Source organism: Eretmochelys imbricata, chromosome 5, assembly GCF_965152235.1.
Source record: "Eretmochelys imbricata isolate rEreImb1 chromosome 5, rEreImb1.hap1, whole genome shotgun sequence".
Taxonomy (NCBI): Eukaryota; Metazoa; Chordata; order Testudines; family Cheloniidae; genus Eretmochelys; species Eretmochelys imbricata.
This window is the reverse complement of record NC_135576.1, coordinates 95,243,953-95,267,701: the sequence shown is the minus strand read 5'-3', so window position 1 is coordinate 95,267,701 and position 23,749 is coordinate 95,243,953. Positions and strand designations below refer to the sequence as shown.

The following is a 23,749-nucleotide window of genomic DNA, read 5'->3' as shown; positions in this document are numbered from 1 at the left end:
AAGGGGGACCAAAACCTAAGCTTGCCTGAGCCCCACTGCCCCAGGTGGGATGGGCCAAAGCCCAAGGGCTTCAGCCCCAGGCTGGGGGCCTGTAACCTGAGCCCCACCACCCAGGGCTGACACCCTTGGGCTTTGGCTTTCGCCATGGGTGGTGGGGCTTAGGCTTTGGCCCTGGGCCCAGACACTTCTAACTCCAGCCTTGGCGACTCAAAATGGGCTTGCAACCCACTTTGGGGTCCCAGCCCAGAGTTTGAGAACTGCTGCTCTAGTAGCTTCCCTGGTATCAAACTCATGCTGACTGGTCTTCCCCTGCTCCTCCTTTTAAAGATGGGCACTATGTTAGCCCTTCGCCAAGCTTCCGGGACAAAAGAACGGCCATACTGGCTCAGACCAAAGGTCCATCTAGCCTAGTATCCTGTCTTCTGACAGTGGCCAATGCCAAGTGCTCCAGAGGGAATGAACAGAACAGGTAATCATCAACTGATTTATTCCCTGTTGCCCATTCCCAGCTTCTGGCAAATGGAGGCTAGGGACACCATCCTTGCCCATCCTGGCTAATAGCCACTGAAGGACCTATTCTCCATGAATTTATCTAGTTCTTTTTTGAACCCTGTTGTAGTCTTGGCCTTCACAATATCCTCTGGCAAAGAGTTCCACAGGTTGACTCTGCATTGTGTGAAGAAATACTTCCTTCTTTTTTTTTTTTTAAACCTGCTGCCTGTTAATTTCATTTGGTGACTCCTAGTTCTTGTGTTATGAGAGGGAGTAAATAACACTTCCTTATTTACTTTCTCCACACCGGTCATGATTTTATAGACCTCTATCATATCCTCCCTTAGTCGTCTCTTTTCCAAGCTGAAAAGTGCCAGTCTTATTCTCTCATATGGAAGCTGTTCCGTACCCCTAATCATTTTTGTTGCCCTTTTCTGAACCTTTTCCAAGTCCAGTATATCTTTTTTTGAGATGGGCAGCCACATTTGCATGCAGTATTCAAGATGCGGGCAAACCGTGGATTTATATGGAGGCAATATGATATTTTCTGTCTTACTATCTATCCCTTTCTTAATGATTCTCAACATTCTGTTCGCTTTTTTTGACTGCCGCTGCACATTGAGTGGATGTTTTCAGAGAGCTACCTACATTGAATCCAAGATCTTTCTTGAGTGGTAAAAGCTAATTTAGACCCCATCATTTTATATGTATAATTGGGATTATGTTTTCCAATGTGCATTACTTTGCATATGTTAACATTGAATTTCATTTGCCATTTTGTTGCCCAGTTTTGAGAAATCCTTTTGTAGCTCTTCGCAGTCTGTCTGGGACTTAACTATCTTCAGTAGTTTTGTATCATCTACAAATTTTGCCACCTCACTTTTACCCCTTTTTCCTGATCATTTATGAATATGTTGAATCGGAGTGGTCCCAGTAGAGATGTCTGGGGGACACCACTATTTACCTCTATCCATTCTGCAAACTGACCATTTATTCCTACCCTTTGATTCCTATCTTTTAACCAGTTACTAATCCACGAGATAACCTTCCCTCTTATCCCATGACTTCTGTTATCCATGATTTTGTAAATCTTATTGCCAGTGGCCTCTCTATATTTGTGGATAGATCCCCTCTTCAGCCTGTCAGGGTGTTTTATTTCATCTCCAGCCTCAGACTCTTGTGATGGACACATTCAAGCAGGACTGGAAGCTCATTTAGACATACTCCAGATAAAGGGCTTGTGGTCTTGGACGGAATCATGATTGCTCATAAATGTATTAAACTCCGAGCTATTTGTTTAGCCTTCAGGACTGTCCTACGCCTTCATTGAGGCATCACTGTCCAGATTCTAACAAACAGTCTGAGGGTGCTACACTATATAAACAGACAAGCGGGGGCAAAAATCTTTCTCTGTCTGGAGAATGGTGCATTTTTCGAGTCAGCCTAATAGGCTTTTTATGCCAGGGGCTGAGAACAATTTGGCAGATCATCTCAGTAGGAATTGCTCAGTAACTTGTGAGTGAGACTTTAAATACTAAATTCTGAATCAGGTATACCTGAAACAGGGGATAAGTAATTGTCATCTTTGCTACTGATGCAAATAAGAGTTGCCCCTTGTTTTGCTCCCAAGGGGGACTGAGTCCAGGCTCATTAGCAGCTGCTTTTCTTATTTGATAGGGAAAAGTTCTACTGTACTCTTGTTCCCCATTCTGTTAAACCCTGGAATCCTCAAGAAAATACAAGACAAGGCCCAGATAATATTGATAACTCCAGCCTCCAGTTCATGACTTTTGGTTTTCTGACCTGATGCACCTATCAGTCCATCCACCTCTTCCACTTCCAAATGTTCTGGACATAAATTTTGCAGAACTATACTCTGGTACTCTATGTGTACATCTATGAGCATGGAGACTAGCTTGTTAAATTCTATTGATAAAAGCTGTTGGGTTTTTGGATTCAGAGCAGAAAGTCCTCTAACAAGGTTAACATATGAAGCTCAGTAAAAAAAAAAAATGTTTTTTGTTGTGGGCTATTCAGAGGCATATTCAACACTTAGTCAACTGTTTATTTTATTTTGGATTACTTGTTTCCCTGAAACAGTCTGGACTTTATTGCTATTAGATTGCATTTGACCACAATCTCTGTTTCATCTTTCATCTGGGGGTTATTTGCTCCCCCTGTGTTTCTGTATCAAGATTGCTAAAAGGACTAAGTCATATTTCGTTCAATTAAGGATCCTTTTCCTATATGGGATTTGAATGTGCCACTTCTATTATTATTATTGTATCCTCCCTTTGAGTCGTATGTTACTGTGTCCATTATTCCATTTTCCCATGTAAATGCCTTTTTAATAGCTATAATTTTGTGAATGAAATACAGGCTTTGATAATGGGTCTTCCTTACATAGTAAAGATGGGGTTACTCTCAAATCATACCCAAAATTTTTACCCAGAATGTTTGTTTTTCATATAAATCAATGTATTTATTTGCTGGTATCTTTCCCTTAGCATCGTTTCTCTCTGGGGAGACCAAACTTCATACACTCTCTATTTAAGCAGGGCTATATCCTTTTCTCTCTCTAGAACAGGGGTGGGCAAACTTTTTGGCCCAAGGGCCACATCAAGGTTGCACAACTGTACGGAGGGCCGGGTAGGGAAGCCTGTGCCTCCCCAAACAGCCTGGCCCCCTGCCCCCTATCCTAACACTTCCTGCCCCCTAGAACCCCTGACCCATCCAACCCCCCTCCCCCAACCGCCCCCCTGGGACCCCACCCCCTATCCAACTCCCCCTGTTCTCTGACTGCTTACCCCACCCCCCAGAACCTCTGCCCCATCCAACTGCACCCGGTCCCCTGACTGCCCCTCAGAACCCCTTTCCCCTTATCCAACCCCCTGCCCCCTAATCATGCTGGAGCAAGCCACACTGCTGCGCTGCCCGACAGGAGCGGCGGGCCAGAGCTCTGCCTGCACGGCGGTGTGGCTGCTGGGGAGGGGAGACAGTGGGGGAAAGGCCAGGGGCTGGCTAGCCTCCCTGGCCGGGAGCTCAGGGGCCGGGCAGGACGGTCCCGTGGGCCGGATGTTACCCTTGGGCCGTAGTTTGCCCACCTCTGCTCTAGAATGAAGCAATTTCCTGGATCAGTCAGGCTTTTTGTGGCTGTAGGTGGCAAATCTAAGGATCGGGCTGCTGCCTCTTGGAGGCCCTTGAAGTGGGTTTCAGAGTGCATTAAGATATCCTATGCATTGAATAAACTACTCTTTTCTTCAGGAGTTAGGGCACATTCTACTAGGGCTCAGTTGACATTGGCAGCTTGTTGTAGTGGAGCCCCTATTTCTGAGATTGTGTAGGGTAGCTACTTGAAGTTCTGTTCCTAAATTTACCAGTTGCTACTCCATTGTGACCGCTTCCAAATCCAGGTGTTCATTTCAGCAGGTCATTATTTAGGTAGGACTGTCACACGCACACACCTCCTTAAGAAGTAAGTGCTAGCTAAGCACCTGTCATGGGATCTCTGAGGACAAATGCTTGAGGAAGAGAGTTTAATTACCTTACAGTAACTGGAATTCTTGTAGGGTCTTTTCTTCACAGGTATCCCAGGACCCGTCGTCCTTCCCCACTGATAAAGAGTCCTTTACCTGGATGTTCTGTATTGGTGAAGGAACTGAGCAGTAGTTGTGGCTGATCTACCTGTTCAGGGGCCTGAAGGCATATAGGACATGTGCACAGCCCCAACAGACATTGCTGGCTCAAAGATTGTGAGCTTGTGCACATGGGATGCACACTTACCTGGGATCTGGGTGGGCAAAAGCATCTCAAAGAACTCCAGTTACTATAAAGGAAATAACCTCTCTTTTGAGTGCCTCTTTGATTTCCCACTTATGGTATTTGGCATCTCTGGTATTAAGCTATGAACCTGCATAGAAAAGATGTGTGTGTTGGGGAATGCAGGATTGCCATCACACTTAAGATGACATCATTTGGCTCTGTCTTTTTAAGAGAGCATGTCTCTTGATCGCCTCAGTTTCTTTGCCACCGCAGAGAGGTAAAGGAAGTACCTAGTGTGTCTGCAAATTAGTTATTGCATATTTTCATCCAGTTTCTTGTTATAGTTAGTTACATAGTTTAGAGTTATCTGTGTTGGGTTTCCTCCTGGAGCTACATTGTACCTGAACTGCACAGAAGGTTCAAAAGATGCACGTCTTGTTCAGTTGTATTTCCCAAGACAGATGCCCATGATAGGTTGCTGATGTGCCTGGGAAAGACTCACATCATAGCCCAGTGCATGACTTGCTGCTGCAACTTCACTCTTCAAATGAGGAGGGACAGACAGTTGAGGCTGCAATTACACTTGGGGCTTGTCTACATGAACATTTAGTTCTCATCAAGGTGCGGTGTAAATCTACCCCACGTTAGTCTGCTGTGCACTAACTGTGCACGTGGATGGATCCTGTTGACATGTACTAATAGTTCCTTTGTGTGCTTTTATCTACTTAGTGTTGAAACAGGACTATAACAAATACTGAAATAGGATATGAACTTTAAGTACTTAAGAAACCAACACACTCCAGTGGGGTGGAGAGAAGGTATTGTTGCTTCTCTCATGGCAGGTGCTGTCTTTATTCTGGGAGGCTACTTAATAGGGATGGTAGGCTGTCTGTAGAGCTGTTCTGATTAAGCAGCTTCTGTAGATCATAAATGTGAAGTTTCTATGTAAATAGAATTTAATTTCATGCAGGGCAAATGCTTAGTGAAATCAGTATGCTAACATACGTCTTTTGTTTCTAGACACATACTTTTTAAGGATACTTCGTAGAAAAACTTTAGAAAATTGCACTTTATCTGCTGACAAAAATGGTATTTGTGTACTGAGTAAAAGCTGTTCCCCACAGCACTCCTCTCCTGGAGCTGGCATCATATTGTATATAAAAATGGGGAATTATCAACAAACTATGAACTTTTTACTGGTTCAAGCTACTGCATGCAGCTACCACTAAAACCACAAACAGGAGCCCTTGAGTACTTTTTCCACAGAAGCTGCCTAAAGAATATCAGGAAAAAAAATTGAGGTCACCCTGTAGAAAACTTCACCTTGCTAATTTCTGGTTCATGAGTGGAGCTTGACAGTCATTGCAGGTATATAGACCTACAGAAGATGTAGTCTGATAGTTTCAGTTAAGAAATTGAAAGCTTGGTCTACTTAAATCACTGGAAAGACTCCTGTAGTAGTTGTAGTAGCTTTCATAGTACTGAAGAATCCCAGCGATAGGCAGGTGTCCCATAATACTAGGTGGTGTACAAACAGATCAGAAAGACTGCCCATGCCCATTAACTTCAGTGGGTGTTGAGTTAGGCCCATAGTGTATTTTCTTTTGTTGTGTGGTCTGTTTGACTCTGTGATTTGATTGTACTAAGTCTAGACCTTTTTTCCTTTTCAGACCTCAGATCAAAATTGGAATCCATGTTTACATGATGAAGCTTCCAAGTTGTTCTATAAGGTAAAATATAGGCAGTGAATGCTGTCATTATAACAAAACATTACTGGAGTAGGAGCCAGCTCCTGTGGGTTTATGTTTTTGCTAGGTAAAAGAGATCATCTATTTCTGTGTAATCAAAACTGGAGAGAGAGAGTGTGTATGTCTGTTTGTGGAGCATTTGGCCATTTTAATATCCATGAAAAAACTAAAAATAATGGAAAGTACTGAAAGAGATCAGTGTATTTGACTTCATAAGCATTCGGTTTTATTTTCAGCTTGTACGTCTCGATAACTTTTTTGCTTACTGGAATGTGAAGTCAGTGATGTTCTACCATGGAGGTTACGATGAATCTTTGGTAAGTCAAAGGTGACATAGTGTATCCTGTACTTCCATGTTTCATGATGTGAAATGTTCAATATAGTTCCTATTCATTAGAGATCCAGTTCTGCTCCGATTAAAATCACAGGCAGTTTTGCTATTTGCAGGGTTGGGTTGTATGTTAGTAACTATTTTATTGGAAGAATACTGAATGTTAGATTAGCATACCACAAATATGTTGTGGTATAACTTATTCTTCTCAGTCTATCCCAAGTCACTTAAAATTACCAGTGCGTTCTGTATGATGGAGTGGTGATGGTTGTTCACTCATTACATGGTTGTTAAAATCTTATGTCCTTAATGGAAGGATTTTATAGATTTAAATTGAGGGCAGACAGACTTGTTTTAAAATATATTCTGGTTTCAGAGATACTATTTCTTCTTAACACATTTAAAAAAATATTTTATCCTTTGTTATATAGAAGTGTTTGTCATGACGTGAAAATGAAGCTCTCAAACTTTATTTTTTTTAAAAATAGAATAATTTAAAGCATGGAGTTGCCTGCCACAACATGATTCCAGAAGGTTATGATTTTGGTAAGTGTTTCTTTCACTTTCTGTACTTTCAATACTTAACCGACTATTTCACTTTTATTTTAAAAGTACTTTATTTTTAAATGAAATTTTTACTTTTATTTAAGAACTTAAAGAACATATCACACCTCTCTTCCAAAACACTGATTAATTTCTTTCTGCAATAGAGGACTATGTTATATTTGTGTCTTTACATTTGCCATAGGCATTACAGCATGTAAATTTATTCTATAGAAATGTTTTTGCTTAAGAACTAAAATAGATAGCAATTATAAACCATACATTTAATGTTACCATTCCTTGTTGTTCATATAACAGATGAACTGAATTTTAAAATAACAAAAGCTTTAACAGTAATAATAAACACTTAAATGAAGAAAATACAGCTCTGTATGATGCTGGACCAATAGTTTTAGTGTTAACTAAATTGTATTGAGGGTGTTTTATTTTTTTTGAAAAAAGGTACAGTAGCAGCCACCCATAAGTGTCAGTCAGTAAAAATGCATTGTTCTATTAGTTGTACTGTGATCTCATGTTCATATTTTTCTTTTGTACTTCATTTTGAGGAGCATCACTAATTGTAAAGGAGTGAATCCCACAGTTAGTCTGTTGCACAAAATTTGCTTTTTCGTACATTGTCTTACTGAGAGGTATGCTCATGGTAAATTTGCGGAAGGAAGAATACAACCAAAGGCAAGGTCTGCCTTTGGAGCCTGCAAATGTGAATTGTCAATTTTTGTAACTTCTAAATGTCAACAATACTTTTGGCTATTTTTAGTATTCAAAACAATTGCAGTTATAATGTTAACTGGTTACAGGGTCATCAAGGTGAAAAGCTTCATTGTGTCTCCCCCACTCTCCACAAAAGTACCAGTTTGTAGCTTATTCAGTTGTTCCTACACCTTGTTCTTTTACAGTCACCCAGGACTGGTCTGTGAGGCCTGCAACTATGGGTTCCCCTGGGTTCTGAGGCTGGAAGAGGGACTACTCAGGTAGTTTCCAACAGCTTTAAGGCCTGTTGTGAACTTTTTTCAGACTGTTCGCCTCTCTGTGGAATTATCAGGGCAATCCCTAGCAGTAGTGGTGGAGCTCTGAGCTCCCTTGCTGGCACATCAGAGAAGCCAAAGGATCAAGGAACCTGACCCCCTTAATCCCCCACACCTTCAGAAGTAGTAAAGCCAGGTAGGGATGGACGGTCATGATGTTGTGGGGACTACTACAGCCAAGTTCCATGTCTTTCTTTGTGGAACTTAGAAGTACCGCAGTACTGGACACTGGGCTTCTGGATGTATCCCTAGCAGATAGCAAATAACTGGGATACTTTACAATAACCCCTCACAAATGGAGGAAGACAGGAGAGACCCTATGAGAGAGAGGAAGGATGAACCCATGTAAGAGTAGAAAGGAGGCATCATGAGAGACCTTGACAATGTGGATAGGGGAAGGAGAAGAAGTTGTGAAATATAGAAGGATCAAAGAGGGCAGAAATCAAGTGTAAAGAGGAGCAAATAGAAAAGGAACAATACAGTATGTGGAAGAGAAAAACAGAGGTGAGTCAAAAATAATTTAGTTAGAGGAGAGAAATGGAAGGATTTCAAAAAGGAAGAGGAGAGAAGATTGATGAGCTAAAAGGGAAAGAAGAATAAGGAAAATGGTCAGATGGAAGGGAGGAGGAAGAAAATGATAAGAGTTGGAAAACAAGGTAGGGAAAATGAGGGAACAAGAGGAGACAGATATTCATAAACTTTTAGGTTAGTTAATGTTACATATTCTCCTTTATCTTATTGTATTTCCATGGCTGATGTCCTGTATATTTTTAAGTTTGAAAGAAATGTCAGGTGAGTTCAGTAAGGCATTTGGTACAGTTCCACATGGGAAATTATTAGTTAAATTGGAAATGAGGATTAATATGAGAAGTAAAAGGTGGATAAGGAACTGGTTAAAGGGGAGACTACAATGGGTCATACTGAAAGGTGAAAGGTCAAGCTGGTGGGAGGTTACTAGTGGAGTTCCTCAGATTGGTATTGGGGCTGATCTTATTTAACATTTTTATTGTTGATCTTGGCACAAAAAGTCGGTGTGCGCTAATAAAATCTGTGGGTGACACAAAGTTGGGAGGTATTGCCAGTACAGAGGAGGACTGGAATAACAGACAAGAATCTGGATGACGTTGTAAACTGGAGTAATAGAAAAGGGATGAAAATTAATAGTGCAAAATGCAATGTCATGCATTTAGGGACTAACAACAAGAATTTTTGCTATAAGCTGGGGACTCACCAGTTGGAAGTGACAGAGAAAGAGAGATACCTGGGTATATAGGTTGATCACAGCATGACTATGAGCCTGTGCAAAAAGCTAATACAGTCCTAGGATACATCGAGTGAGGTATTTCCAGTAGAGACAGTGAAGTGTTAGTACCATTATACAAGGCACTGGTGAGACATCTGGAATACTGTGTGCAATGCTGGTTTCCCATGTTTAAGAAGGATTAATTCAAACTGGAACAGGTGCAGAGAGAGGCTACTAGAATGATCTAAGGAATGGAAAACCTATCTTATGAGAGACTCAAAGAGTTTAGCCTAACCAATAGAAGGCTGAGGGGAGATATGATTACTGTGTATAAATGATAAATTATACTCTGTATAAAGGAATAAATACCAGGGAGAGAGACAACAACAACTTTAGGTTTGAAATTAGGTGAAGGTTTCTAACCGTCAGAGGAGTGAAGTTCTGGAGCAGCCTCCCAAGGGGAGCAGCGGGGGCAAAAGCTTAACTGGCTTCAAGACTGAGCTTGATAAGTTTACGGAGGGGATGGGATGACAAAACTGTCTGTAGCAAAAATCCCCAATGGCTGGAGACAGGACACTAGATGGGGAGGGCTCTGAGTAAGACAGAGAATTCTTTTCCAGGTTTCTGCCTCGTGGGTCTTGCCCACATGCTCAGGATCTAACTGATCATCACATTTGGGGTCAGGAAGGAATTTCCCCTCGGGTCAGTTTGGCAGAGACCATGGGCGTTTTTCACCTCCTCCTGCAGCCTGGGGCGTGGGTCACTTGCAGGTTTAAACTAGTGTAAATGATGAATTCTCTGTAACTTGAAGTCTTTAAACCAGGATTTGAGGACTTCAGTAACTCTGCCAGAGGTTAGGGGTCTATTATAGGAGCGGGAGGGTGAGGTTCTGTGGCCTGCAATATGCAGGAGGTCAGACTAGATGATCATGATGGTCCCTTCTGACCTTGAAGTCTATAAGGGTATGGGGGTGGCCATTTTGAGTGTTAATATCATTCTTCACTCTGGATTCTGTAGACTTGGAGAGAAGGTAAAGAAAATAACCTAAAATTCACCAGTATGTGCATATATAACCCTCCAACAGATGCTTTTGAAGAATTATCATTTTAAAAAATCTTCAGATGTTGAAAACTACTCAAACAGGTGGGCAGCAATTCTACAGCAGATGAGGCTGGTATTGGTGTTGAAAGTAATCCTAATAATCATCTTGCTTGTCTTCTCCAAAATCTTAAAGCTAGCCCTGACTGTAAATGCTACATTGCGAAGCATTTAGTGCTGTTATGGTCTGTCATGGCAATAATCCTTCGAAAATACAAGTTTACTTCTTGTTGTGGTTGTAGATATTCCAGAGCAGCCATGCAGTCTGTCTTAAAGAATGGCAAATCTTTCAGCTTTCTGCTTAGGTTTCTTTCTTGAAAGTGTTCTCACGGGGTTTTGAAACTTATACTCCATTCATTTAACATTTTGCTATGGTTTAAATTTTTTTGTTGCTTCTTGGCAATCACAACGGCATGACCGTAACAACTATATTTTAACTGTACAGGGATGTTTAGCATATGTTGTTATAGATTATTTGATACTGCCATGAAAGTATATCATTTTGAATGTATAACTACCTTCCAAAAGGAAATAATACACTGTACAAAAATGGAATAATTTTCTGTTGTTATTTATCAGTCAAAGTTACTTGTGTTGAGTCCTGGTGCCTTATGCTTATGTCATAGATATCCTCAGAAAACTGCTTGAAACTGTATGATGTATACAATCTCTGCTTACTGTGGGCATTTAGAATAACAAAGGAGATGGTTGTTTCTCTGAATACTCTAAATTCTCTTTTTTGAGTGGCTTCTGCATATTCCCACTCATGAGCTGCACCAGCTGTGTGCAACTCAGATGTTGGAACCTGACTAGCGGTGCCTGTTGGAATGCTCACGTGCCCCTTCCTGTTGGCTGTAAAAGGGAGGGCAGGCTCTCCAGCCATCTCAGTTCCTTCCACTTGCCAACTGTGATGGATTAGGCATCACTCTGGACCTTGGGTCCAGATAGTGCCTTTTAGATCGTGCCAAGCTAGTTTCAAAATTCTGTTTTTTAGATAACTTCTTATTGTTTTTTAAATAGTTACTGTTATGCAGTTACTTAGTATAGGGTTATAATAGCTTAGTAAATTAGTTTTTATTATAAATTGTGTAGCATTGATAAGCTTCGGCTCTGGACTAAGATCTCATGGTGGATCTGAAGATCAGATAACTAGGCTTCAAATGCTGCGCCTTTTGCTCTTTGCTTTTTCCAGTGTTGGATGCACAAACATGGTCTCTTACCTCCCTCAGAGAAGGACATTCACCCTCCAGCTGTTTCATCTGTAGCACCTTTATCCTGAGAGTACAAATGGAGAGACAGAACAGGTTACAAGCCTTACTCCTTTGGGAGGCACTTGCAGCTTAACCTTGCAATTGGACAGTATGGTTGGCTATGAGAAAGGGCATAGACCAGCTTTGGTGACAAATGAATTTGTGGACAAGACTAAATGTCATAAGTTTATTGGAAAAGACCCAAAACTTATGGATCAGAAATCTGAGCCATTCCACAAACAAGAACTTCCTTGGCTCCTGTTGCATCAGAACAAAGTAGAGGATCATTACCTGGCAGTAGAGCTAAGAAGCACCTGGTTGTGACAACGGATCCAGCTGTAACACCAGTTCCCAGAGACCTGGATCTTGTATAGAAACCATGGTTAGTCTTTAAGGTGCCACCGGACTTCGTGTTAGTCTGTATCCACAAAAACAAGGCTACCCCCTGATACTTGATACCATCTAAGGGCTCAGTTGTCAAGACACAGAGAAGCAGCAAAGGGTGATATTGGATCTGTGTATCAGTTCTGATCCTTTTACCCCACCTCCTATAATGGGACTAGGGCAAATCCATTGCTCAGGTGCCTCTTCCTTGATTAGATCTAGAGAGTGAAGATGTACAGAAGACATCTTCTCCAGAATCAAATGTAGCAGAAATGGCTGTACATGATAGCTTTTTTGGCTTTGGACTCTGTGTAATATAAGCAGTCTTAGAAAAATTCCATTGAAGGGGAGAAAATTATCTTTAGTATACATACAGGTATGTATTATATCTCAGTTTTAGCTGCAAGTAATCAACATCTAAGACTACATACAGGAATGGATAAAAAGTCTTACCCCAAACATGGCTTTTAAAAAGTAACCTACAAATCTTACTGTAAAATGTGTTTGGATGCCCCCAACTGCCAATTTAAATGAGGAGTAGGCAACATGTTATGAAGGAATTTTGTGAAGAGATTTGCAGGTCACTGTCAAATGACAAGATTAATAAATTAATTGGATTCTGTGTACAATAGTTGGATGTTGGCATTCACATTTTTAATGCTGTTATCCTGGAACCTTCATTAAGGTCCCAAGTATGCAATTGTATCCACAAAGGTGCCTCATTCTACCTATGCAGATGCAGCTTGCAGAATCGGGAGCCACGTAATGAATAGAAACCTGCCCTGAATATTTAGACAGCTATTAGTTTTCTACTGCTCCTCCTTAGTACTTCCCTGGATCCTGTGTCAATATGATGTAGATGTTTACTTGTACTCGCACCTTAAGCTTCAAATCTAAGTCTATCATGTGTGTTCATCCCTTTAAGTACAGCTGACAGAATATGAAAGAGTTTACCAAAGTTTATTTTCATCAGTTGTCAGTATTTCATTTTCTTCATAATTTGCTGACACTTTCAATTTGCTGAACTGAAGATTTAGTGAAATTAATATCCGTGCAGATACACCATACTCAAAGCAATGAATAGCTTTGTGTCTATAATATATTGGTGCAAATTGAGATCACGAGTAAAAATTCGAGAGAATAGTACTTGTCATATGGTAATAATTGGTGTAGTGAAATAAATATTATGGTTGAATGATTTTCCTAATGCAATAGAGAACTCGGCATCATAAGAGGCAAATAAAATTTAAGTTTTCCTGCAAATTGAGATTACTTCTTGAAATTCCTGACTTGTGATTCTGTTGAGGAGAATTTTGTAAATAAATTCCCTTTCAAATGTCCACTGGTTTGGGGTTTGGCTCAGTTCAAATTGAGTACAGTATATTTAAGTTGCCGTAATACAATCCTTATGTTCTGAAATGTGGTGTTTCAAGTGAGTGGCATGATGTAACTTTCAGTGGAGTCTATCCTGCGTGAATATTAGACTGTATTAAATAACTTACTTGTTTTCACATTTCAGTTTCTTTTAATTCACATTTTTTTCTAATATTTTATTTTCTAGTATTCCGTCCAATTTCCGCTAAAGCCAAACTCCGTATGAATCCTCGATCTGATTTTGACTTTTCTTCACCAAAAATGAACTTAGATGTAAATTTACAGGATATAGCCATTGAGTTCAATAAACCACAGGTAACATTTCTTTTGTGAGATTCAGTTGTTTGATTCAATAAAAATATCAGTCGATTTATTAGTCTGGAACTTCTTCTGAGTTTTTCAGAAATAATAAATAGCATAAAAAGTTACTGAAAGGAAATATTCTATTAAAAGGAACCTACCAAATTAGACCTCTTTGAACCCTATAGTGTACTTGACCTTAAACAATTCTGCTTTGGAGACATTTTGGTTTATATTGTGTTTCTGTCTTTTTGCAAATTATAACATTTTGACTTGGTATATTTTGCATAGTACTTCAGTGTTATGGAGCTCCTTGAGTCTATTGATATGATGACCCGGAATCTGCCATACCGGAAGTACAGACCCGATGTTCCTTTGCACAACAATGCCAAGAAGTGGTAAAATCTCTTAAAAGCTTTTAAATAAATTTTTATAAATTGTTTACTTGAAATAATTTTCTGATGATAGTTTTCCTCTTTAAATGAGTGTGTTGCATAAATTCCCCACAGAAATTTTTGCTTATCTGAGTTTTACTTTATACATTTTGTAGATCTACTTCTCCCCCTACACTCCCTGTATCCTTTCCCCCACCAAGTTAGCTTGTGGCATCTTGGAGTGTATCGTGATTTTAACAGTGCATCACACTACAAGTTTTTATCTGTTACCATTGCAGTTTCCATGAAACTGATAATGCTGACAATACTTCATCGGATGAAGTGAGCTGTAGCTCACGAAAGCTTATGCTCAAATAAATTTGTTAGTTTCTAAGGTGCCACAAGTACTACTTCTCTTTTTGCGGATACAGACTAACACGGCTGCTACTCTGAAACCTGACAATACACTGATTCTTGTCCATTTCAATATATTTTTAGCTTACAAGGGAGGAACTGATCTGAATGGATACCTGATGTTATAATGGACATGTACACATCCACAAACCAAAATGAATTCATGCAAACTGCTTTCCTTGCTATATATCAAGGCCAACTGTAAACCCCAGGAGACAGAACTCACTTTTAGGTAGCTAGGATATGGTTAAAGAGGATTTACAGTACTGCAGCTGTCATTCTGAGTATACTATCCTGTGTAGATCTACACTCACTCTCTTCTGCCTGTGAGTTTAAGGGTTTGTGCAACTGTGCTCTGGTTTTTAGTACTTTATAGTTTTTTTAAAAAAAAGTGAATTGTTGCGAGACTAGGATACAGTAAATACAGCATACTTACTCAAAGCTTGCAATTGTTGTCTTGAGCAGCACATTTCTAGAAACTTCTGAATTTGATAGCATTCTGGTATCTATACTCTGATTGTGGATGAAACTCCAGTGTGGCTTTGGAGGTCATTAGTTGAAGAATACTACCGTTAGCTATAAATACTTAGATCTTTTGTGTGGCGGTGAAGATAAAGTAGCATGCACTTTTTTCAAAAGCTCCCCACAGGTTTGCAGAAAACACTTGTACTTCAAAGGATTAGGACAAAGCAACCTATTAACCTCTGAGAAAAAAACTGTAACCTTTAAGTGATACCCTTCTGGTGGACCAGAGTATTGGTATTTGACAAGGTGTTACACCCTTGAGCAACTTGGTTCTGTTTGGAGATGGGTCAGTGTGGAATGTGGAAAGAAGTGCTTTTAACTTTTACTGGTATATAACAAACACTTTAATTTGTTTTTGCATTAGGTGGAAATACATTATTAATGGTATTCTGGAAGTAAATGTTCAACCCAAGCTTAATATGTGGTCATGGGAACACATTCGACACCATAGAAAACAAGTGAAGAACTACAAAGAGATGTATAAAATGAAGATAACATCAAAGAACCCTAGTGAAGAGATCGTAAAATTGTTAGAGGTTAGCATTTTCCATTTGATATTGAGCACCAAAACTTAGAAATATCTTGCTAATTTCTTAGATATAAATGGTCAGACAAAGATGGTCAGAAATTCAGTAGTAAAATTCAGTAAAACTTACTAAAGGCCTGATATTGCAACCTTATTCAAATTGACTAGTAATATGCCTTGTAAGTAGTACAGTGGTACTAATTACATTGAGTAAGGGTTATAGACTGAGTCCTTAAATTAATGAATAGAGTGAAGAAAATTAGTGGTGTTTTCCTCTGGTTCTTGCCTTCAAAAATGAAATGCTTGGATTGTGTTGAAAGACCTATGCACTATATAACAAAGTATAAGAGTATAGTTATTAGCATTTTATGTAAGAACTGCCATACTGGGTCAGAGCAGTAGTCCATTTAGCCCAGTATCCTGTCGCCAGAAGTAGTCGATAACAGAGCTCAGGGGAGGTATAGAGAACAGAACAATTTTGGAAAGATCCACCTCTGTCTTCTTGGATTCAGAAGTTTAGAGTCATCTCAAGCATGGGGTTGCATCCCTGACCACGTTAGCTTAGTAGCCATTGATGCACCTGTTTTCCATGAACTGATCTTTTTTCTTTTTTTTTAACCCGTTGCACTATATATATTTATATATAAATAAAATTAAGTAATATATCTTATCTCTTCTCTGCCACTCCTGCTAACTGTGTGTTGCCTCTGTGTGTTTTATTTGTGTAATTTAGATGGTAATTTAGAGAATTTGCCATTTTCTGTATCTGTAAAGCACTATTTGTGCCTATGGTGCAATATAAATTATGGAGATGCTTGGTGATTCCTAGGGTTTGAGGGGTGGTGGCTAGACCAATTAGTAGGGAAATCCAGTCAATATCTTTGTCCTTTCAATTTTCTGTGTAGTGTTGTCTGGTTTCTCTTATATTTTTGAAATTAGGCTGAAATTAGGCCATAGCAGTGCCACTTTTCATTGTTGACAGTTTTTTTTTTTTTTTTTTTTTTAAATGTCTTTACATAAAATTAGTAGAGGAGCTGGGTCGTGAATAGGTCTGTTGTAATGGGTAGTCTTAAAAAACAAAAACTGGAGTTAGTCATATTTAGCTGCTGATTCACATTGTAATTGAAAATTTACAACCGTGCATTTAAATGTCTGATTGGGGCTGGATGTGCGCACAGCCTTTATCAGAAGCTACTTTTTTCTGTCATGTTACTTTACAGAGGAGAAGATGCATAATGGTGCATATGCAACTATTGATGTGATACAATATTATGTAAGCAGCACCGCCATCTCTAGCTTGCATAGTCCTCCTGTCCCTTCATAAGCTTTTAGAAAAATATATCGGAAATTTAATAAATAATTTAGTTTGGAAGCAGTTAAAGTTACTGTATACTTATGACATACCTGACACAAACCCACACAACTAAACAAATGAAAAGTTAAGTCACCTACCTGTACGTACTCTACTCCTTTACCCACAGTGATGTTCTGCCTTCTGTTATGATGTTGCCATAGAGCTTAATTTGAGCTCAGTGCAGTAACTATCTCATGAAGTACATGCACAAACATAAGCATAGTAAAGATCAACATCAGGCAACTGTGCTGTCGCTATGTCCCTTGAAGCTGAATGGATCATTATGCAACCATAAGTCATATTCTGTTAACTTCTTGGAATGAGAGGTGAGAGAACATGAGCTGATACAATTGAGGCACAAAGACGAGTGATTTAGTTACTCTGTTAGTTTTAAAAAGATAATTGACTTAGATAAAAATTTATCTTCTATTTTAGAAAGAGTGTACTATGAAACTTGTTTTGAAGATGGTGTTGAAATAGTGCCGTGAGCTGTCTTTCTTCCAGCCAATATTTTCCTCACCCGATGTCAAGTGTAAAAAAGATCTACTTTAAATAACTAGATTTATTAGGTCACTTGTGTGTTAATTTTTAACAGAGTCCATTACAAAGTGTATCCAGCTTTTAATTTGAGTGTTAGGTTAGCTTTCATCTAAAAAAACCCATATAAAAATGGTTCTTTTATTGCATTTCTTGTTAGTAGAATATATCCTTTAAATGACAATTGCATTGTAATGTTAATTCTGTAAGGGTGTGTCAAGAGTAGAAACCAGTTGGAGGCCATGTTCCCCTTCCAATAATCTTATTTTTCCTGACAGTTATATTAATCTTTTTCTCCTTCACTACTCTGCAACCTAGGAGTTCTCTACTTGTCAAATGGTTTCATTCCAAAATACAATTTTTGCACAAACCAGTTTCAAAATTCACACAGATTTAAATATCTCTTGAGCTCAGTTGAGCTACAAACCCTGTAAATCACATAGTCCTTTTGAATGGGGATTTTCTAGTTTTGTTTTTTTAACCTTTCTTCATGGCTCATGGTAGTCCATACCATTTGGCTGCAATCGCCAGTTGAGACCTCTCTACATCCATTTTTGTCGTTTTCTAATACTTTTGGCTGAAAGACACTATAAAAATGTACACTGTGATTGTTTTCAGAAGGTAGTATCATTAATAGATGAATTTTTCGTGTAGGGATCATCTCAAGTATTAGTAGGGGTAGCCAATAGGTAGACCCTGGGTCAAATCTGGACTGCCAGATGCTTTCGAATGGACTCCAAAATCTCTTTATTTACTTATTATTTTTTTATTATTTTCTCTGGATTCTTGACTTACCTTGACCAAGAAATTTAGACCTTGACAAAAATAATTGATTACCCTGGTATTACTATTTATTAGGTTATATAAGTTATTAAAAGTCTAGACCATTTAAAGGTAAGGTGGAGTGGAACTAACAGTTGGAGATGACAGTGAAGTATTTATACTAATCATGTCTTCAGAGGGTAATATGTAAGGCATGCAGAAATAACCAGTATGTTGGACTACTATGTCTTGTGCCCTGGAATAGGAATCTAGATAGGATGCTATCTTCAAATGACAGTGCTGGTAAGTAAATTAAAAACAGTGAAGATAAAATTATGCAGATAGATCTTACTAAAAATGCTATGTTCGTGAAATAAATATATTGTAAATAAGGAAAAATGCTTCAATTGCTCATTAATTGAGATTATGCTACTTTGCACTACAGATGGTTTGGGGCAAACAGTACAGAAAGTTGGAGCATACAGTCACTGAATAAAACAATAACAGACTTTGTTAAATATTTGAATCATGTATCATTTTTATTACCTGAGCAGTTAATATTGTATTTTTTTCTCTTACTTTCTAGGAATTTGAAAAGTCCCTGGATATATTTAACATCACTCTAGCAAGACAACAGGCAGAAGTTGAGGTAAAATTGCTATCATTAAGCTCAGTGAAAATAAAGCAATATATAAAATGGGATTTTGGATTGAGGAGTTCTTAAGCAGACAAATTCTTGGACTCCTGCCTTTTAATTGTAAAGTTTGCTGAGTTTCTCATTGTCTTCTTGCCTTTGATTGATAGTTACATGGGCGTGATTGGGCTGAGTCTGTCAGCAAGCAGCATCCTGAGTGGACAAGAACTTGGTGGCCCCATAATCTTCTTTAAATCAGCAGCAGCAAATTTCTTTCCATTTTTAGCCCATACGGCTTGCTCTGAATATGTAATGGGTAAAGAACTGCATAACTTACCTTTTTCTCAGCTGCAGTACACACTTCATTATTTTATTCTTTCTTTTCCTTCCAGACAAATGACTGGAACTGAAACCACTATTTCATGTTGTCAAGGTTCCTTCCCCACTCTGAACTCTAGGGTACAGATGTGGGGACCCGCATGAAAGCCCCCTAAGCTTATTTCTACCAGCTTAGGTTAAAACCTGGTACGCTGCCACCACCCTGCGATTTAACAAAGAATCGGGAAGAGACCACTTGACAAAGAGACGGGAAGAGACGTCTTCCCCAAAATATTCCCCCAAGCCTTACACACCCCCTTTCCTGGGGAGGCATGAGAATAATATCCTAACCAATTGGTTACAAAATGATCAAAGACCTAACCCCTGGATCTTGGAACAATGGAAAAATGAGTCAGGTTCTTAAAAGAAGGATTTTATTAAAAAAAAAAAGGGTAAAAATAATCTCTTTAAAATCAGGATGGAAAATACTTTACAGGGTGTTCAGATTCAAAACACAGAGGATCCCCCTCTGGGGAAAGAGTTAAAGTTACAGAAAACAGGAATAAACTTCCCTCTTAACACAGGGAAAATTCACATAAAACAAAAGATAAACTAATCTGCCTTGTCTGGCTTACCTATACTGGTTGCAGTATTGGAGACTTGGATTAGGATGGGTTGGAGAAGATGGATTTCTGTCTGGCCTCTCTCAGTCCCAAGAGAGAACAATCACAGAAACAAAGAACCCAAAACAAACCCTCTCTTTCCCCTGCCCAGATTTGAAAATATCTTTTGTCCCCATTGGTTCCTTTGGTCAGGTGCCAACCAGGTTATTTGAGCTTCTTAACCCTTTACAGGTAAGGAGGAATTTTAGGCTACCCTTATGGTTATGACACATGTACAGTACAAAGTTCCTGAAATTCTTGATTAATGTTGGTAGATGTTGTCCCAAATACAAGTAGCACAAAATAACTACACATTTGTAATCACATAAGGTCAGATTCTGCCATCTTTACTTGGTTAGGAGTAAACTTTTATTAGATTTATCTTTCCTAGGGTTTTGTACTGTTCATTCTTAACATAGTACCTGAGCATCTTTCATAGAAAATAGATTGGAAATAGAATAGTGTCTAGTGGACTTCATGGAGTCTTGGCTTTTCTCCCTTAAAACACAACTCAGTGAGTAAGGTGGCAAAAACTACCTCATAGTGAGTTGTTAGATAGACCTCATGAGCCTTATGCTACAGGGATGCTTATGCTTCTGATCTTATGTCTAAAACTAGCTTTTTTTATCAGTAGACATTCATAAATGTGAACTATGAATAGACCCTATGAATTCAAACAGCTTTTCAGCCCAATTTATAGGTATTTTTGCTTTAGTTAATCTTTTTGACTCTGTACTATAGCATAAGAGAACTTTGTATGCCCACTATACAGGTAAAGAATTTATATTGTAACCTGCTTAAGGACAGATTTTTGTGGTAGCATTCCATTTGGTAAATTAAAAAAACAGGAAGGAACAGTTTCTAAGATTGTCAAACCTTGGATAAAAAAAATAAAATAGGACAAAAAATTCCATATCAGAGCCAATGCTATTGTTCTGAGCTCCTTCATTTCAACATGAGGATCACATTGGGGGAAAAAAGGTCTGCAGCAGCAGAAGAAAGCCAAACATGTCAGAAAAGCTCAGTCTGTGTGTGCGTCCCACTTCACTGGTTTTATGGAGGCAGTGAGGAAAACTATCCCTCAACCTCCCTTGAAAAATCTGTTTCAGCTTAGCCTGTTGTAACACACCCCCTTACGTATCTTGTAGCTTCAATAATGTTCAGGACTTAAAGTAGTAGTATGGGAGAAGCTGGTAGCAACCCTTAAGTTTAGGTTGCCTAACACTTTCCATTATAAGAGATTATTGCATCCTTTTTAGAGGTTCTCTAGTGCCTCAATTGTTTGCAATACGTCTTTGAAATTTGGCAGGGAGAAAGCCTTTGGGCTAGAAAAGTGGATTTCTCTTTTGACCCATGAGATTCCATGCATATTTGGCTGCCTTATAAATTGTTAAATATCTCCTTTTCTCTTCTGTTGCTTGCATTGCTGAGGCAGATTTTGACAGTATATCAGAATAAAAACTAGCAAGATCCTTCTGAAGGGGAAATGCCAAAGCAACAGTAGTCCCACATGCTAATACCTACTGGAACAGCAGGGGTGGGAGGAGCTCGTCTGGGCTCCCTATGCATGGCCACAACACTAGGCCCAGTGCATGGCCACAGTGTCCCATTCTTCTCCGCTGAGCCCCCTTCCCCCGCGCCACCAGGATTGGGATGTATAGAGAGGTGTGTGGTTTCCCCGACCACTCCTTGGTTGCAGTACATGATGCCAGCTGCTCATACTCCATTGGGACAACAGTCTTCTGCTGCCAGCTGCTTTAGTATAGTCCTGTAGCTCAAGTAATGGAAGTCTGTTCTACAATACCGAAGGTTTAGCGTTCAAACCTTGCTGATGGTGCATGATGGAGCAGTTATAATTTTACATAATAGAATTTTTGTACCTTTTCTTAACCCCCCCAACTCCACCCCCAAAGGTGGATAAAAAAATCTGATTTTTGTAATTAAATCAATTCTCTATTTGGTTTAAATTAAATATGAACATGTCACTTCCACTGTAAGTGTGTGCGTGCCCCGTCGGGCTGGCTCAAGTGCCCCCTTTTTCTGTGTGCCACTGTGTGCTGGTATAAGGGTTTAGTCTCCCTCTGTCCTTCTCAGTTCCTTCTTTCTACCAGTGACAGTTGTTGGAGCATCTCAGACTTGTTTACTTAAGTGCCTCTCTCACTCATAAATAGTTGCAGCTAATGTTAGTTTCTCAAGAAAGTTAGTGTTGGGTTTTCTTTTTTGTGTCCTCTGGGACCTTTTTTTTTGGTACCAGGCTCAGTACTGGAATGATGCCTCGCTTCCCAGGTTTTAAGTCCTGTGGAACATGTTGAAAGCCTATGCTGATTGGTGATCTTCATCCAGCCTGCCTGAAATGCTTGGGTGAGGCCAACAGTAGTGACAAATATCACATTTGCAATGGCTTCAAATCCTGCTTGAAAAAGGATAGAGCAGTGAGGCTTATGTGTTTGCTTATGGAAGAAGCACTTTGACTCCCTGCCAAGGCATCGCATGGAGAGAGCGCCCAAGAACTTCAGCGTCATTACATAGTGCTCCACCAGATGTATCTTTGGCCCTGGGACTCCCGGGGCTGCTCTGGGCTCCATGGGGCATCCCTCCTCCAGCCAGGACCTCCCTTCAGCCATCTCAATAGCTGTGGAGAGCACATCAGACACAACGGCACTGGGAACATCATTCCCCGATACCTGACTTTGAGATGGGTACTGGGTGCCTAGAACATTACTTTTTGTCCGTTACCGTGACCAGTCCCAGGTCCTTTTCAGGTAGCTTCTCCCACCACAGATTACAGAGTTGCCGCTACCTCGGATGCCGGTTGCATCCTTATCTTCATCACCAGATGAAGCTATTGATTCAGTGGGAGATTTCCTCCAGAAGACCACAGGGCCCACCAAGACCTTCTGAAAAGAGTGGCCTTGGTGCTTGGCATCCATGCAGAAGAGCTACATGAGAGTTCTCGCAAGTTGGTAGACATCATAGTATCTGCTACCGTGGCTAAATGCTCTGTCAGTTGGTGAGGTAGTCGTGGAGCTGGTCAAGACTCTTTGGCAGACACCCTCTTCACTGGCTCCCAAAAGCAAAACAAATTGAGAAGAGATACTTCATCCCCTCTAAGGGTATGAACAGTTTTACATTTACTACTCTCCGGTTTCTCTTGTGGTGGCAGCTGCCAATGAGTGGGAAAGACCGGGACAACAAACCTCCATGCCTAATAGCAAGGACTCAAAAAGATCAGACTTGTTTGGTCAAAGATTCCTCAGGGGACCTGCGGATCAGGATCACAAACCAGCAGGAACTCCTCAGGCAATATGACTGTTATTCTGGGAGAACATTGCAGAACTGAAGGACAAATTACCAGAGGATTGCAAGCAAGAGTTCTCAGTAATGGTGGAGGAGGGTAAACTGGTCACTGGAACAGCCCTTCAGGGTAGTTTTTGGATAGTGCAGATTTGGTGGCCCAAATAAAAGTGTTATGAGAAGGTGTTCATGATTACAGTCATCTGGACTACCTGTAAGAGCCCAACAGATCTATGGGACCTTCTGTTTGAAGGCCCTACTGTATTCTTCAAGAAAACTGTTGACAGGCTTCACAACCTTAAAGATTCCAGGGAAACACTCAAATCTCCTGGCAATGAAGAGAAAGCATTTTAATCAGCAACAACCTTTTTAACACCATAACTTTGCTACCAGTTTCCAAGATCCACCTAGGGAAAATGGAAGGAATTATAGAAGGTGCTCTCCACCGCCCTCCTCTTCAGCATCTGTGAGCTCATGCAGTTCAGCTGCTTCTTCCAAGCAGGCATTTAGTTGCTTCTCCGGAATTCACAAAGTGCATGTTGGTGGTAACAGTTCATTTTAGAAAATTAGGTGTCTGTGTTCCCATATCTGGATGATTGGTTGAACATACGTTAATCAGAGTCTCAGGTCTTGTCCAGCATATCCACCACTCTGTCCACATTCAGAGCTTTGGGGCTGATAGTGAATTGAGAAAAATCAATACTGAGGCCTGTTGAGACAATAGAATTCATTAGAGCAGTCTTCAAGTCCAAAAATGCCAGGGCTTTTCTGCCACAGA

The 23,749-nt window shown here is 39.8% G+C and overlaps 1 protein-coding gene across 4 annotated transcripts in view; it reads left to right on the top strand.

Moving 5' to 3' along the window:
• The window catches only part of VPS13A (vacuolar protein sorting 13 homolog A), a 285,176-nt gene that overhangs the window by 28,952 nt on the left and 232,475 nt on the right, over positions 1–23,749 (top strand). For all 4 annotated transcript variants that reach the window (XR_013346200.1, XR_013346201.1, XM_077817554.1 and 1 more), the window contains exons 8-14: positions 5,925–5,984; positions 6,239–6,319; positions 6,822–6,879; positions 13,459–13,586; positions 13,863–13,969; positions 15,249–15,420; positions 18,650–18,712. Coding sequence is in view for 2 of the 4 variants with exons in the window: in XM_077817554.1 (XP_077673680.1) it covers positions 5,925–5,984; positions 6,239–6,319; positions 6,822–6,879; positions 13,459–13,586; positions 13,863–13,969; positions 15,249–15,420; positions 18,650–18,712 (669 nt within the window). In the remaining 2 variants the exon portion in view is untranslated. The remainder of the gene's footprint in view (positions 1–5,924; positions 5,985–6,238; positions 6,320–6,821; positions 6,880–13,458; positions 13,587–13,862; positions 13,970–15,248; positions 15,421–18,649; positions 18,713–23,749) is intronic.